At 34.9% G+C, this 16,568-nt stretch overlaps 1 protein-coding gene across 3 annotated transcripts; it reads right to left on the bottom strand.

The window, feature by feature from the left end:
* Positions 1–5,638: 5,638 nt before the first annotated feature.
* Positions 5,639–15,593, bottom strand: LOC145606659 (pentatricopeptide repeat-containing protein At3g18110, chloroplastic-like). 3 transcript variants are annotated; one of them, XM_081662469.1, is made up of 7 exons: positions 11,896–15,593; positions 11,574–11,774; positions 11,299–11,389; positions 7,793–8,654; positions 6,606–6,773; positions 6,261–6,499; positions 5,639–6,037 (listed from the first exon to the last, which is right to left on the bottom strand). In XM_081662469.1, the coding sequence occupies exons 1-4, from the start codon at positions 15,495–15,497 to the stop codon at positions 8,109–8,111; spliced, it is 4,440 nt and encodes a 1,479-aa protein (XP_081518595.1). In that variant the 5' UTR covers positions 15,498–15,593; the 3' UTR covers positions 5,639–6,037; positions 6,261–6,499; positions 6,606–6,773; positions 7,793–8,108. The 3 variants fall into 3 exon arrangements, with proteins under 3 accessions (XP_081518595.1, XP_081518594.1, XP_081518596.1); XM_081662468.1 differs by lacking the exon at positions 5,639–6,037 and having other exon boundaries at positions 6,118–6,499; XM_081662470.1 differs by lacking the exons at positions 5,639–6,037; positions 6,261–6,499; positions 6,606–6,773 and adding an exon at positions 6,789–7,338.
* Between the last annotated feature and the right edge of the window lie 975 nt (positions 15,594–16,568).

The following is a 16,568-nucleotide window of genomic DNA, read 5'->3' as shown; positions in this document are numbered from 1 at the left end:
ATTTTTTTATAGATCAAGTCAGGAAATATAAAGAAGGCAAACTAAACATATAGTCTTACAAATATAAAAGGAAGATTTGAACTTGTGACTTATCGTACATATATAAGCCCTTAGTGTAACACCCTAGAAATTCCTTTCCTTTAAAAATACCTATTTTACTCTTTAAAATACGATTTAGGAATATCTAAGACATTACCGCCACCGTGAGAACGGCTAAGGCAATTATCAAAGACACACAGCGGAAGACTTAAATCAAAACCATTCAAAACGAGTCAACTTAAAAGTCAACCAAACGAAAGTAAAGTTAAAACCAAAGTCAAACGAAGTCAAATAAAATCAACCTACAACTTGGAACCATTGAAGGCCCTTATCAAAACCAATTAAAATACGAAAACCTTTGCGTTAGTCTCATAAGCATAACATAATATAATATTTGAAAGCAATAAACCACATCTCAACTAATAGAAACTAGCATGATTCGCTCTTCACTCATGCCCCGTCATGAATATGCTTCAACACCTGAAAAGATTATCTCCACTTGTCCCCACTACTCTCCATTAAAAATGGGTCATCATAGGGCCAAGATAAAGACATGGCCAAACACACAAACACACACAATCGGCAAAGCTGAGTACATAAGCGTAAATAAACACACTAACATGCTTTTACCCATCAACACACACTTACCTCAATGCACCTGTTTACAAGCACACACAACAATCAACAAAACACTTTAACTAGACACTAAATAATTCATTTAGCGTTGATTACGCATCGAACGGGTTTCCAACTATACCTCCCCCAAATAAATTGAGGTTAACTGACACGGGAGCTAACCGTGCCAGCGACAAACCTGTGCCACACATAGGTGGCGGAATTCCAGCGCATAATAATAATAATAAAAAGGAATGTACAGCGTCCTGGACTCCGTTAGAAGTTATGATCAAATATAAAGTCACATAACTCCCCCCATATGTTCATACTCAAGGTATATACGTTCCAAGAGTTTTGGTGCGTAATCTCTTTCACTTTACGTTATTTACATATTATTAGACTTGGTGATGACTCTCAAAGCATAACAATTTAATCATTAATAATTATTCAATCAACAAACACACCAATTTAATTCTTGAATATTTAGTGATCACATAATATTTAATGTTGGAACCCTTTTTAATTCTACCTCAGTGTCAAAGACACCTTAAACGCATAAAGCGCCAAAAATCCTATCCCTCGGTGTTAAAAACACCTTAAGTGCACAAAGGCACCAACATACTATTTATTCCTCGTGTACATAGACACTTATATAGCTCCTTTCTCATGCTTAAAGCATCAATAAAAATTATATGAACCATAATAAAATTCCTTTTCAATATTCCAAACATAATTAAACAATTAGTTTAATTAAACATGCTCTCTATCATGCCATAAATAAACATGTGGTTCATAAATAATATTCCAAACTATTATTTTCCATTCAATAACCCATCACAAATAAATCATGCTTCACAATTCAATCACTAATAACATCCAAATCTCAATTTTCATTCCAAACCTAGCATGATATTACTTATAATCAATCAAGCACATTTAGCATGCTACTACATCAACATAATTATGCTAAGTACGCGAACGTACCTCAATTAAGCCCATAAAGTGGCCGAAAATACTACAACAATTTCCGAATCAAGTCTCCTACATAAAGGGACAATAATACTAAATTAATTACCCTTGTATACACAATTTTCAGCAACTTAAACTCACTTTAAACCATTTAAAATAATCTGAAAATTATTTAAAAATCCCTAATTAAACTCCTTTTTAATAGGTAATCACACCCTTTTATTAAAATCACAATTATACTACTTTAAATAAAATTCCAGAATTTTAAACTAATCAAAAACCCCTTTACAACTTCATCAAAGTACATCTTCATACTTAAATTATCCATAGAAAAATTAAATTATCTCTTACCCTTTAAACTCAAGGATAAAATTTTAAAAAAAACTTCTTTAAAACCAAAAACTGCCCAAAAATCATACTTAGAGGCTGAATTTGGCCACAAGAGGGTTTAATATTAAAACACGAATTTATGTGTTCTTAAAATGTTGTTTCCACATGGAAAACACTACTTTTTGTCAAAATCGGATAAGTTTAGAACCTGATCGGGATTAAAATGGGATTAATATTAACGAACGGGAATCTAAAAATTAAAACACGAATTTATGTGTTCAAAATAATCTAGAATTAAGTTAAAATAATTAGTAGTTATAATCACCAAAATTTCAAAACATCATTACTATAAAAGCCCTAAATCTATTGTTCATAAAAACCCTAAAAATCAAGTCTTTAATAATTTTAAAACCCTAACTTATAATTTTATGAAATCTGAAAATAAAACACTTTATTATTTAAAATTTACAATCTTTAATCATCAAGACATAATTATGATACTAATCAAACATACTTTGAATAATTAAAACCAAAACCCATAAATAAAATCATCAAAATAGCTAGAATGAAAAGAGGAGAGAAAAGGGAAGAAAATAAGACTAACCTTTTTGTGTGGGGAAATTTTTGGGGATAAATGGAGTATTTATAGTGTAGAGTAGGTTAGGGTAGGTTTGGGCTTCATAAAAATAATGGACTTTAAATGATGAAATAGGTGGCCCAAAAGTAAAAATAGGATGATTGGGTTCATAAGAAAGATGGGCTACATTTGGATTAAATACTTGTTGACCCAAATATAAATACTTGCTTTATCTATAATCCAATAATTAAAATGGTTTGACCCAAAATATATTTTATAATTAAATAAATAATTTATAAAATACATTAAAAATACGGGGTATTACACTTAGTCTTTATCATTAAGTCAAGAACTCATTAAGTCATCGAAACTAATACAATCAATTAACAACTAATACTCCGGAATTGCCAAATAAAGTTGTTGTCATCAACAAACCAATTAATAAAGCACATATATATATCCATTCTATTTACTTCGTAACTTTGTAAGGATATAACTTGACTGATACGAAATAATAATACTAATTTATCGTACATAAGCCCTTAGTCTTTATCATTAAGTCAAGAACTCATTAAGTAATCGAAACTAATACAATCAATTAACAATTAATACTCCGGAATTACCAAATAACGTTGTTGTCTTCAATAAACCAATTAATAAAGCACATAAATATCCATTCTATTTATTTCGTAACTTCGTAGGATATAACTTGAGTACTTGACTGATACGAAATAATTATACTTCCTTCGTCCCCTATTGATGGTCACTTTTGCTAAAAAATCATGGGAATTAAGGAGAAATAAAGAAAGTACATTGAAAAAGTAAATTTACATTGGGTATACCAAAAAGTAGAGAGAGAAAGTAATTAAAGTACATGGGAAAGTAAAATTTACATGGGAAAGTTAAATTTGCACAAATATTTTTGCAAATGTTAGAGAATTTTGGTAAAAAAATAATATTAATGGTACTTAAAAAAAGCAAATGTGACTAATATTTTGAGTCACCAAAAATGGCAAAAGTGGCCATCAATAAGGGATAGAGGGAGTATTAATTTATCCATGTGCTTCTCTTCACAATTTGTCAAAATAAAATATTGTACTTCTCTTTTACAATAGTTTGTACTCATAATACATACGAAGTACCAAAAAATGTTGTGAAGTATGATTTTCTTAGGTTTATCTAGATATATACACTTTTAGAATAGCAGCATACTATATTTTTGAGATAAAATTGATTTATAAAAAAAAACATCATATGACATCTACAAAGAGATTTAAACTTTACAAATACATGGTAATTGAATCAAATAAAAACATTCTATTAGCAAAAGCTACGATCTTAATTTGTTGCAAATCGTATATTCCTCATACCCTCTTTCATATGGCCTGGCTATGATTTACAATATTCTTCGGCGAGAGGATCTATCGATTTGTTGTAGCCGTGAAGAAAATTTACGTCTATTTTGTTAGATTGTAATCGAAAAATTAACCTTTTTATCCGATCCTGCACAAATTTTAACCCATAGCATGAAACAACTCTATAACAATTCATGAAATAAAAAAGTAAATCCTCCCTAAACAAAAAGGCAACTCGGTCTAAGAAGCAAAATCTTCCTAAAGAAGAAAAAAAATCCTGAAGAAATGTTCCTCCTAGAAGAAAAAAAGTTTATTATAAATCTAAAACAAGAGAAAAAAAAAACACAAAAAAACAACGATTGGGGTTTTCTGCCAATAAGAACTGATGAAAGCCCCCCAAGTTCAACAATGAAGGCTAGGGTTTTAGAGTGAGGAAAGAGAGTCTAGGGTTTTTTTTTTAAAAAAAAAAATGCGTTGCGAATTATACCGGCATACTTTTAAATAGTGATTGAAGTTTTTTTTTTTTTAGACAAACAGGGGAATCAATTTATTAAATCAAGATCCGCCAAAGTTTGAAAAGTTTGGGGAATAGAATCCAAACAAATACATTCATTACTAGTCCCCGTATCCCATCTAGCAGCTAAGTGAGCTACGCTATTCCCCGCCCGTCGAACATGAACACAATCAAAATTAGTAAAGGCATTCCTCATTCTACAAATGAAATTTAGTTAATTTAAAGAAATTTTTGAGGTTCTCATTGTAATTTGTAACCAAATAAGTATTGTCTCCATCCGTAATTAATTACTACGTATTATAGTACAATAGTAGTTAATATTACTCCCTCCGTCCCTAAATTTTTGCCCTATTTGACTTTTTGCGGTCTCCAAGATGCATCTTATTACGATTTTATTTCAATTTTCATACATGTAAAAATTATAAAAACTAGATATTAATAAAATATATAATGAGACGAATGCACCAAGATCCCACATGACTATATTATTTTTTATAAATTAAGAGTATTTTATGTTCAATGATTATAAAGCTTGACCCAATTTTTTTGCAATGGCCAATGGAGCAAAAATTTAGGGACAGAACTAGGAAGGACTTATATGACGGTATAAATTGAGGTGATTTGTGAATGGCTAAATCTAATAGAGTTTGGTTATTCACCACACATTTTGGTAGTGTATTAGAGAAGTGACACATTTGGTACGAGTAATTCCACTTGTTTTGGTAAATATCCTTTCTCAGTTTTATATGTATAAATGACTGCTGAAATTTGGTAAAAACATCTGATGGCTTTCTAATGAAAGTTTTCCAAAAAAAAAAAAAAAAATTGAAAGTTTGTAAGGTGTAATGTGTAAAAGACATACTCGTAGTCTCGGACTATCGATTTGTTTGATGATATGGATGTCAACTAACTTAGTTGATTAAAGTTTTAGAGGGTGGTATCCAAAACAAAAGATTAAATCTTGTTTACATCATTATCCTTACATCTCTATCTTTACACCAAAATAGATCTATGCGAAATATATAAATTTAAAAGAAATCTGATAATGTGACACTAACCTTATGCTATAAAGATTTTGCTTAATTGCTTTGCTTGGCTCTATCTAAGTATCTAATAAAATAGCACCAACTTATTTGGAACATTTGCATTGTTGGAACATTCATTTTTCAATATGACGATTTCCCTCTACGAAAATCTTGTATAGGAAATTAAGAAGTATTACTGACAACATTAAAAAAATATTTCGAAATCTGTTGATCCTTCTCCAAGATTTAGCAAATCAAAGCAAATTTCATTGATTTGCAATTGAAATTGTACTTGAGACCTAGTGTCATTCTCTAGAACAGGTATGGCAATCTGTGCACAACTCATATATACAACTTTAGTCTATTTGAGACCTAGTGAATTGAAACAGTAGCTCTTCGTTAAGAAAATGGGTTCATACAAACAATAGTCCTCAATATTAACACAGCGGAGTTCTGAACACAGCATGCAAGTGACCAGACAACAGAATAAATGTATATCAATGGCTCCCGGTGTAATTTTTAACAATGGCTCCCGGGGTAGTTGAGGTCAGCTTCAAAACCAATAGACTGAATATCAAGATGACTACTCCAGTATTCAACTATCACTGCCCACCTGAACATTATAAAAGGAAAAGATGAAATAGCAAAACACACACGCACGGCCACACAGAAAAGAAAAACTAAACGAGTAAATAGAAAGAAGGCTTGTGATCATTGCTCAATAAGCCATTAATATTTACACCATTTTGGCACCAAAACAGCACTTAGTTAGTATACAGACATGATCCAATTATACACTACAAGTAGAAAAAAAAAAAATTAATGATCTACTTAACTTCCTGTAATGCTGTCTCGATCTTTTCTTAGCATTGATCACTTGCCTCTCAAATTTGATTTTTTCCTATACCAGATTGAATCATGCAGGCTGTTCATACATGGGGTTCTCCTCCACATCACATCATTTATACTTCGTGTAAACTAATGCATTTTACATTTTGCAGTCTTGCGTTTTCAATCACTTGGAAACATCACTGGTCATCACTTCCCATAATTCTTTACCTTGCTGCTGATAATCCTTCAGAGAAAAGGAAAAGGTTCAATGGAAAGTTTGATGTGAACTGAGGAAACACAATACAAAGGGAAAGTTGACACAGAGTTGTAAAGGACAAAGAGTAAAATACCTTTAATTAACTATATCTAAGATTTTCAACTCATTCTTCAGTTACCACCCTTTCCACCAAACGTTAATCTTCTTCTGGTCTCCAAGAAAATTAAAGGATGCTCAAATTTTCTGTTAAACTCAAGCCGCCACTACTAGAGTACAGGTGCTGGTTATAACTTAGAAGTGCCTGACATAGACGCATCAAGTTCTTTTTATTCAATGTAATTGAAGCATCATACTATTCATACATGTCACAATCAACTACAAACATCAGACATTAACTAGCATAGGTGATGCAAGGAAAAATAAAGGGCCAAAATTACAGATATTATTGACAAAGTAACCATGCTACAATAAGTTTTCAGGTGATACCACAGTTTCACTTTCGTCAGGTTTGCCAAGATACCTTTCAAAGCAGAAATATCGACCTCTTAAAGCTAAAGAGGGCAACCAGCAACGATATAAATGGTATCAGAAAGGATCTTTAATTCAAAATGCCCACTCATGGAAAAAAAGCTAATAGCTCCAGTCCATGACCATAGGTATACTCATCAAAGCCAAAAGGGTACATTGGTTATAACTGGAGCAATGCAGCAGATTTTCAAAAATAGGAGCATATAATGCTTTATCTTCTGCAGTACATACATCAGCCATGTCAGGACTTGATGAGGTTACTCTTTCCAATTGAACAAGGGGAAGAGAATGAACAATGTAATGGCTATTATGAAGCCACTAAACCCGTGTTCTCTTACCTGATTTGACAGAAGTAAAGAATTGGAATTATTGTTCGTGATTTAAATAAGTTTAACTAAATAACTAATTGAAACCAATTTTAGTGATTAAAGCTGATTTTTATGATTCACGGTTGTAAATGTTCTATGAAATTACTAAATTTTACTAACTAAAACTATTTACATTGGGTACAATTGATTTTTATGGATTAAGACTGATTTTTCTTGCAAGTAGTTTTTAAGTTGAAAAAAACCAGGCCTAGTAATCACACTGCTATCACGAGCTTTATAATCACTATCACTACAAGAACAACCCCAGTCCCCACCCCACCATAATACCACATAGATCCACAGGAACATCAAATCATTAGTCAGCAGAGACATCAAGATTTATGGAACCAACACAGCAAAATGATTCCCTACTATAATTTTTCTAAATACTAATCCATCATGAGAATTTAGCACAAACTCTTACCTGAAAAATTAGCAGCAGCTCTGGTGTGAAACAGTCCTTTGGCTTCATAGATCATGCATATATGTGCAGACAATACTGTGCAAACTTATCTGAATTAAGCAACGTGCTATGCCTTTGAAGTGAGCTCTATGGATAGCATTCAGATCACCTATCACCAGAAAGTAGGAAAGGCAGAAAGAACTATGATACCCGCTTTTGCTGCAGTGCCCAAGTTTCCCCAATACTGGCTTGCAAAAAACATAAGATTTACCCTTGAAAAACAGGTAAAGATATCTCATCGACAGGCAGACATATCACACTGATTTGGAAGCAACAATTACCGAGGAAGCATCTTTTTGGTGTTTGATGCCATTGTTTTCCTTACAAACTTTCTTTTCTGGTGCCCCACTTTCCTTTTCAAAGTTACACCGCCCTTACTCTTCATCTTGTCTAGCTTCTCTTTCCTTCCATCAATGTCAGCTTGAATAGCCTTTTCTCTTTTATCATCTGACAACAATGCCAATCTTGCAAATTTCTTTGGTCGCACTTCTCCAAGTCTTTCAGCAATGTCTGTAAAAGCAGGAACAAGGCCACGTCGCATGAAACATCCTTCCATAAGCTGCATTGAGTTTGACTGTGGAAGTGAGGGAGAGTTTTTCAGCTCAAGGTCAAAACAAAATGGGGAGTCTTTTAACCACATTCTAAGGGAATGAGCCTTTGCAATCAGAAGTCCACTTCTTGTTCTACAAGGCAGAAAAGGTGATCCCATCTCCCAAAGATATGCCTTTAATGTGCTGTTTAGTGAGACCATATTGTATTCTGCTGTCCCTGTTATTAGAACAACTGATTTTGGAGATTCTGGTGAGCCCTCCAGTGATGCATCCTGCACAATTAAGAAACTTTTAATGCAGTGCATCTGGAAAAATGCATTTATATAAACTTCTAGCTCAATAAGCCACAAGTCAGATACTTCAGAAATTCCATATCTGTAGACAGTCTAGACACTAGAGCATCTCCAATTGCAAGCTAATTGCCAAATTAGCCCATGCCACATAAGATTTCAAACTAATTTCCTTTGTAGCTAGTTTGTACCCCTATGGTTAGCTACTAGCTAGTTATATAAAATTATAAATGAGCTCAAGTTTCTTATTTAGCTTTATAAATTTAATTTTATTAATTACCAATCTCCCATCTTTTGGAAATTTTTTTCACAAGCAAATTAACTTGGGCAACTTAATTGTATATTTTAGCTCCAATGGTCAAGCTAGCTAGAGACTTTTGAAAATTGCAAGCAAGTCCCTAGCCACAACCATTGGAGGTGCTTAATAGCTTACAAATCGTAGTAGGAATCTCATGTACTTGAAAAGCATGACTCTACCGCTTTATTATAAAAGAAAAAGGAACACCATTGAAATATACACAAAATTGTGGATTGAAAATTACCTCAATATCTGAAGACACTTACAGGTTACAAAATACCACACATATCTATTCTTCTATGTTTTGGCATAGCATCAGTGCAACACCAAACAGTTATAAAGTAGATATTACAGGACAATTCCGCAACTCCAAATAATTATGTTCCAAACAAAGTAGACATTACAGAAAGTACCATGTTCTAGACCCAATATACATTCTATACTTCAAAATTTTAGCCTTGGATCACTATTTGATTAGTGTTTATCAATTTTCAGTGGTGCACATACAGGTTTTTCAAATCATGTACATGTGTGCGTGCCAGCAAATACAATCTAAAGATTCTTTGTGACCTCTAATCATAGCCAAACTATGCCTCCATCCCCCTCCACCCCCAAAAAAAAAATTAAAATAAAAACTAACCATGCGGATTTGTCCTTAACTTAACCAAAGGGCTCAATAGCCTTGGTTTAAAGTGTTTGATCTTTACCCATATTTAATTATGGATTCCCAAAGCCTTAGGCATGCAAACAGACTTGTCAACCCAACTATAAGGATGCCCTCTAACCTAGTCAAACCACTATCACCTACCACCACCAGATAAAACACAATGCCTAGTTATTAGGAAGTCGCTACACTAAAAAAAAAAAAAAAATAATAAAAAAAAAAAAAAAGGCATTTTATTAGGGGCTCGCAGGTTGGAAGTTGGGGAATGGCCGATCAATCCCAGTGACCAATACACAAAATACAACTTTATTGATGCCCTATTACTCTATTAGATTATCGATATATGACATGAGCTCTCACATCATCAACATTCATGAAGATGCTGCCTCTACTTTGCAAAATGGTTTTCATTGAATTTGAAATAAGCTGTAACGGACACAATACTCAACAAGGGCCGTGGTTTGATTATTTATGCAAGGAGGAGGAGAGGTCAGCAAATTGGAATGTCAGGGAATGGACAGCAGGGCAATCACCAAGCAGGGCAGTCACCACCAATCAGTGAAGAGCCTTGACAGCTGCAGCAACAACTTTTGTTGTTTTCCTTCTTTTGGCAGATTATGTATATATAAGAAAGGGAGGGTAGGATGTGCTAGTTAGGCAAGATCATTGTAATTTCTTAGAGCTAGAGAGTGGTGCCCTAAAGGTGCTAAATCAGAGATTAGTGGCCTAAAGCTACTCTTGTGTTTGCTCACTCCATTTTCACTTAATCAAAAAGCTGCCTATTCTCCTCAAGATTGAATCTTTATTGCTTGAACTAATTTAATTACAAGTATAAACTCACTAGAGTGTTACATAAGCATCCAGCTTCACAATATCTGGTATTCTGGTTTATCAACCTGATATTTTCCATGATCATTTGTTTCTCATGAGTTATGCCCTTTCTATATCCTGTTGTCCGTAGACACGAATGAGGTGTCCTAAACACACATTAGTGTACTTGAATCTAAGCCAAGATACCTAACCAATATTAGACTTGTAGGCTTGTAGTCATTGCTTAAATGGCATGATGTTATCTCCAATTCACTAGAAACAGATATTAAGGCATCTCTAATACTCTTGATCTTCATGCATTTGAAAACATTTATCAACCATGGAAAAAGCAATGTTTTAGATGTCACCCAAAACCACTAATATGGTGGGAGTTCCCTTTCTTTGCAAATCGCAAAATCTGGACCAAGCTTACCTAGTGCATTCCCCTTGAATTCAAGGCACAATCACTAGGCCAGGTCATTATCTAAGGATGTTCAAAAGTATTAGTGCAGAAAGTGATATGGAGTAAATAGACACCATATAGGTCATTGCCTTTACCTACAGATGAACTCCTGAACGATGAACCCACATAGATATATTCCTAGGGAGTGGCACAAATTGTTAGACTCTTATTGGAAAGTCAAATTTAGATTCCTTTCTTAGTTCTTTTTCCTATAAGTCAAGCAGTTAAAGAGTCTGTAGCAGGAAGAAAATATGAGGGGAGAGTCTCTTCAAGCTTTTAACCTGGCATTGCTTATAAGACAGATTTGAAACAAGACTTCACAAATTAGACACTCAAGACTACGACTTCATCATCTTCAGGCTGTTAAAGAAAATTAAGAAGGAAAACATGCCTGCATGAGGTCAAGCCATAATGTAAGGCCCACAAGAGCAGCACCAGCAGACAATTTCCTAAAATCAGCCCCCCAGTCTTTTTCAGCAACTCTGCAAAACAAAATGATGAAACAAATAGTTAATAAGGGCATTTCATACAAACAAAATATTTTTAAAGGTTCTTGACCTTCATTACGTTCAACTCTAGAGGCATCACTATGAAATTAAACATAACTGTTATCTCTTGAGCAACACATAGTAACATACTGACATGTTAAAATCTTATAACTTGTACCTGAACACATTATCTTTATAAATTCTCCTCTTTACTGCCAGTTGAAAAAGCAATGAGGCTGTAGCCCTGAGTTCAAATGCCCACAACAGGTTCTCCAAAGCATTCACGAAGTTGAATGCAGCATTGTCCTCAAGTGGCTCTAATCTTTCAATCCAATGATCCAAGATCGTAACTGATGATTCCCAATTTTCAGTGAGAAGCCTGTCAATTAGGAGTCATGTTCATCAGCATATATATCATAAAGCTGATCACATAGAAAGAAATTAAATAGACAAAATATTATGTAGTCTTGTCATTGGTTGGACGTTTCACAAATAGCTACCTTACTGGAAGATCAAAACCAGTATCTTGCAGAGCCATTAAGAGAACCATAGCTTCTTTTGAACTCTGACACAAGCTTGCAGCATAAGTAAAGCAAGTCCATATTCTATGGTCAGGCTCCAAACCATCATCCTTCATTTCTAAGAGCTTCTCAATTCCGGCATTATAATCTCCTTGTTTCAGAAAGGCATCAATAACTGAGCTGTATGGCAATGTACTAAGATTATGACCTGATAATTTGAGATCATCAAGGACCTTCTCAGCTTCTTTAGGTTGTCCAGAACTTCCATAAGACATCATCAGTAAATGCATAGTTGCAATGGTGGGCTCCACTCCAACTTCCTTCATATTGTTAAATAGCCTTTCAGCTTTATCATGTCTTCCAGAATCTCTATACATTTTAATCATTAAATGATAAAAAGACCGATCCAAATTGAACCCTCTTGCTTGTAAGTCATCAAAGAGTTCCTCAGCTTTATCTGAAAGCTGCTGCTTGCTGCAGGCAGCAATCAAGCTTTTGCAAGTGTCCAATTTCAGATCCATACCCCTCCTTCTCATGTCATGCATCAGACGTAAACCTTCTTCAGGTCTTCGGTCTCGACAATACATCAGTATCAAAGTATTGTAAGTGTCCTCATCAGCAACAAGTCCAGCTTCTTGAATCTTTTTGAACACTTCAGCAGTCTTTTCATTATCCTCAATGCTAGTGTACATTTTTAGCAATAAATTCCACATTGAAAGATCGAGCTTGAATCCAGCTTCTTCCATCTCAGCAACCATGACCTCAACATCCCTCACTCGTTTTCCCCGGGATAGCAACCCAATCATTATCCTGTAGAGATGCATGTTTGGGAGGTAACCAGCAGCCCTCATCCCATTATATATTTTCTTTACTTCAAATATATTTCCAGCTTTTGCAAATGCTTCAAGCATCAAAAGGATGGTGCTTTTACTAATCTTAAAACCTATGTCTTGAAGCTCTTGAATCAAAACATATAGCTCATTCAATCTCCCATCCACAATTAAAGCTTGCATCAGCAAATTAATTGTATCGATAGTTGGAGAAGGTCCGTCCCTCATCATTGTATTAAAAGCTGCCCTAGCTTGTTCATAACAACCAGATGCAGCATAAGCTTGTATTATTGCATTCCAGACCCTCCTGTCCACTACTTTTGATCTTTGCCTTAGACGAGCAACAATACTCTCCACCTTCTGCAGTTCCTTTATACTCCCATATGCCTCAATAAGACTAACAAAAATGCCAACATCCTTAAAAATAATGCCTTTTCCTTCTGCTTCATCAATCACCCATTGTGCTGTCTCCGGAAAGGATATATGACAGTACATGCACACCATACTCTCGTATATATTATAAGATGGCTCAATTCCCAAAAATTTCATATCGGAGAATATCTGAGATGCATTAGAAAACAGTTCATTTTCCTTGCAACACATTATCAGAGACTCATACATCATGCAGCTCCCACTAAATAAGCCAGACTCCTTTATGTTATAGTACTGTTCCAGAGCTGCATCAAGTTGTTTAGCCTTGCAAAACACAATTACCAAGGCCTCTTCAACAAGCTCCTGAGATGATGAAGCATGATCCCTCATAAATTTAAGCAATTCTTCTGCTTCCATATGCCGACCAGATGAGCTAAATGAGCTGAGGACAGATAATAGGTCTTTATGGTTCAAATCATAGCCCTGAGCAGCAGCCAATCTCAACATTCTGCCAGCCTCGTCATAGCATTCACCTTGAACAAGGACGGAAGATATATCTACTGGAGTCATACCACACAATTGCTGCATATCTAAGATAATTCTTTGAAGACCCTCATCTTTGTTTTCCTTCTTAAGAAGCTGAATCAAAGAAAGGTAAAGTTTGTGATCAGGCATAAAATTGTTCCGAACCATATCTCTGTACAACACCATGGCTTTTCCTGCCTCACCAGACCTCGAAAGGATGTCCATCATAACAGAGTACGCCAATTTGTCAGGCTTAATTCCAGATCTCAGCATGCAATTAAATGTTTCTTCAGCCTCTACTCGATTCCCAGATTTACCATAACCACATATCAAGGCACTAAAAGTTCGCAAAGTGGGTTTAACTCCTCTATCCAACATCTCTGACATCAAATTTGCAGCCTCAATCATTCTATTGGCTTTTCCAAGACAATCAATCAAAACTGTGTACGTAACAGCATCAGGAACTAGCCCAGACAATTTCATGTTTCCATATAAATCCAACGCAGTATCAAGCTCTCCATGCTTACCATACATGTTAAGGATAGTGTTGTAAGTCATTTCATCCTTTACAAAACCTCTTTTCAACATGGTTTCGCAAATCTCTCCTACCTTCCCGGTATTTCCTTCTCTGGCAAATGCATACAGAATTGAATTATATGTCACAGCATCAGGGAGAAACCCTTTAGCCTCCAGTTCTCTTAGTATCCTTTCAGCTCTACTTGCCAGCCCACATCTAGCAAAAACTGAAATCATAGCATTATATGTCCACAGATCAGGTTGGCAATCATTAGCCTCCATATCAGCATATACCTTTATCGCCTCCTGCAGATTAGACTCACGAGAACAAGCACTAATAAGTGTGTTATAAGTTATAGTATCTGGTCTTATACCCGATTTTCTCACTTCATTTAAAAGGTCCATCCCCAAATTCGGCCCTATTGAACCTGATTTCAAACGCGCATTTATCAAGGTATTAAAGCTCACAAGATCTGGCTCACAACCACGCTCTCTCATCAAATTCAGCATTTCTTGAACCTTCGAGAACCTAGCATTCCTCGCATAAACTCCCATCATGGCGTTGTAAACCTGAACAGTATTACCAGCAGAAGGCTCCGCCCTTGCAAAAATCTCCACAGCCAACTCTTCCTGATTCGCCTTTCCAAGCACTGCCAATATCGTGGCCAGCATTCGGGCATTAGGCGAGTACCAATGCCTAAGATTCAACCATTCATAAACCTCCAAAGCTCGCTGCCAACTCGACTGACCCACCCACTTGACCACAAAACAATAATCAGTAGGAGTCATCTGCACCATTTTCTTATCCAACACATCAGCCACAAACTCATCATGCCCCAACCCTAATATCTTATCAGTCAAAAATTGAACCCTCTTCCTCCAATCTTTAGCCCTTTTAAGCGCCAATTTAGTCATCTTCTTAACCTTAGTCTTACTAGTCCTACCCAAAACCTCTAAATCCTCATCATTTACAACACCCTTAACATCATCCACCCCACCCCCATCATCTTCAACCCCGATTTCTTCCTCATCCTCCGAATCATTCGCCGGTTTCGCCAAATGGGTCGGTATATTATGGGTCAAATTGAAATGGGTTTGCGTAGATTGTTGAATTTCAGCGATTTTCAAATTGGGCCATCTCACAGAAGGAGATGCTCTACTATAGCTAAATTTTTTAGGGTTTGTTGATTCTTCAACTGTAGTTTCTTCAATTGATGCAGAAGAAGAGGAAGAAGCTAAAGTGCAATGAGAAGGGATGCATCTACGTACCTTGGATTGTGAATCAATGTGCAATTGTGAAGCTGATACTGCAAAAGTTCCGGAATTTGTAATCGCCATTAAAGGGAAATTTGAGGTTTTTTGGAGAAGGGGTTTTTGTGGATAAAATTGGAGCTAAAAGCTCAGCATGTTGGCGGGATATTCATTATTCAGTTGTGTGGCAGAATGTATCAGCAAAATCTCAGATTTTTCTAACAGTGAGGGCCTACTGTGTTCAAATTAGAGGTGATTATTGGGCGGGCCGGGCCGGGCCAGGCAGGCCGGACCGAATCTAAAAAAATCTAATTGGTATACACTAGACCCTAGTGTAGGTAGGGGTACCTACACCCCCTCTAAACTTATCATGTTATCCACGTCCCATAACCCACTAACCTGCAGTAACTATCTACCAAATCATTTTTCTCTCTAAAACCTTCTTCTTCATTTCTCTAGACATTCTCTCTCATCAAAACAAAAAAAATATGAACCAAAATTGCTTCAAAATACTACGAAATTGCTTCAAAATACTTCGAAATTGCTTCAAAATACTGCTAAATTGCTTCAAATGTCTACATTTGCGAAGAAATTCAACAATCGCAAAAACATTCACAGAAAGAGTAAGTAATTTTACTACAATTTTTTGTATGAACCCTAGTTTTTTTATTTTATTTTGAAATTATATGTTCAGAAACATAATCTAACTTGATTAAAACTATTTTATGCAAAAATCATTAAAATCTACTATGTTTTGTGCTGTTTTTGTAGAACCGAAAAATATGTTTCGAAGTAAAGAGATAAAGAGAATGATGATTCTGAGAAGAATCCTGTTCGTTGAACACAACAAGGCAGATTCTGAAGAAACTTAAGTATTATTTCAAAAACCTATTTAAACAAGAGTAGAAAAATTAAAATTAAAAAAAAAAAAAAAACAGCGAACAAAAGTCTCAAATTGTAGATCTACAACTTTTAAAGATATTAAAAAGTCTTATAGTATAGATGTTAACATTTCTACGATTCTGAGGTAATATATGAACATATACTGAATTATAAATGTTCATTTGTATATTTGAATTTATTTGAGTTTATATTTAACTTTATATGCCTAAATAAAAAAATGTTCATTTTTATGATACGTTATGCACATTTATGAAA

Source organism: Chenopodium album, chromosome 23, assembly GCF_948465745.1.
Source record: "Chenopodium album chromosome 23, dcCheAlbu1.1, whole genome shotgun sequence".
In the NCBI taxonomy this organism is placed as follows: Eukaryota; Viridiplantae; Streptophyta; class Magnoliopsida; order Caryophyllales; family Amaranthaceae; genus Chenopodium; species Chenopodium album.
Note: the sequence above shows the minus strand (reverse complement) of the source record. Positions and strands in the feature narration are given on the sequence as shown.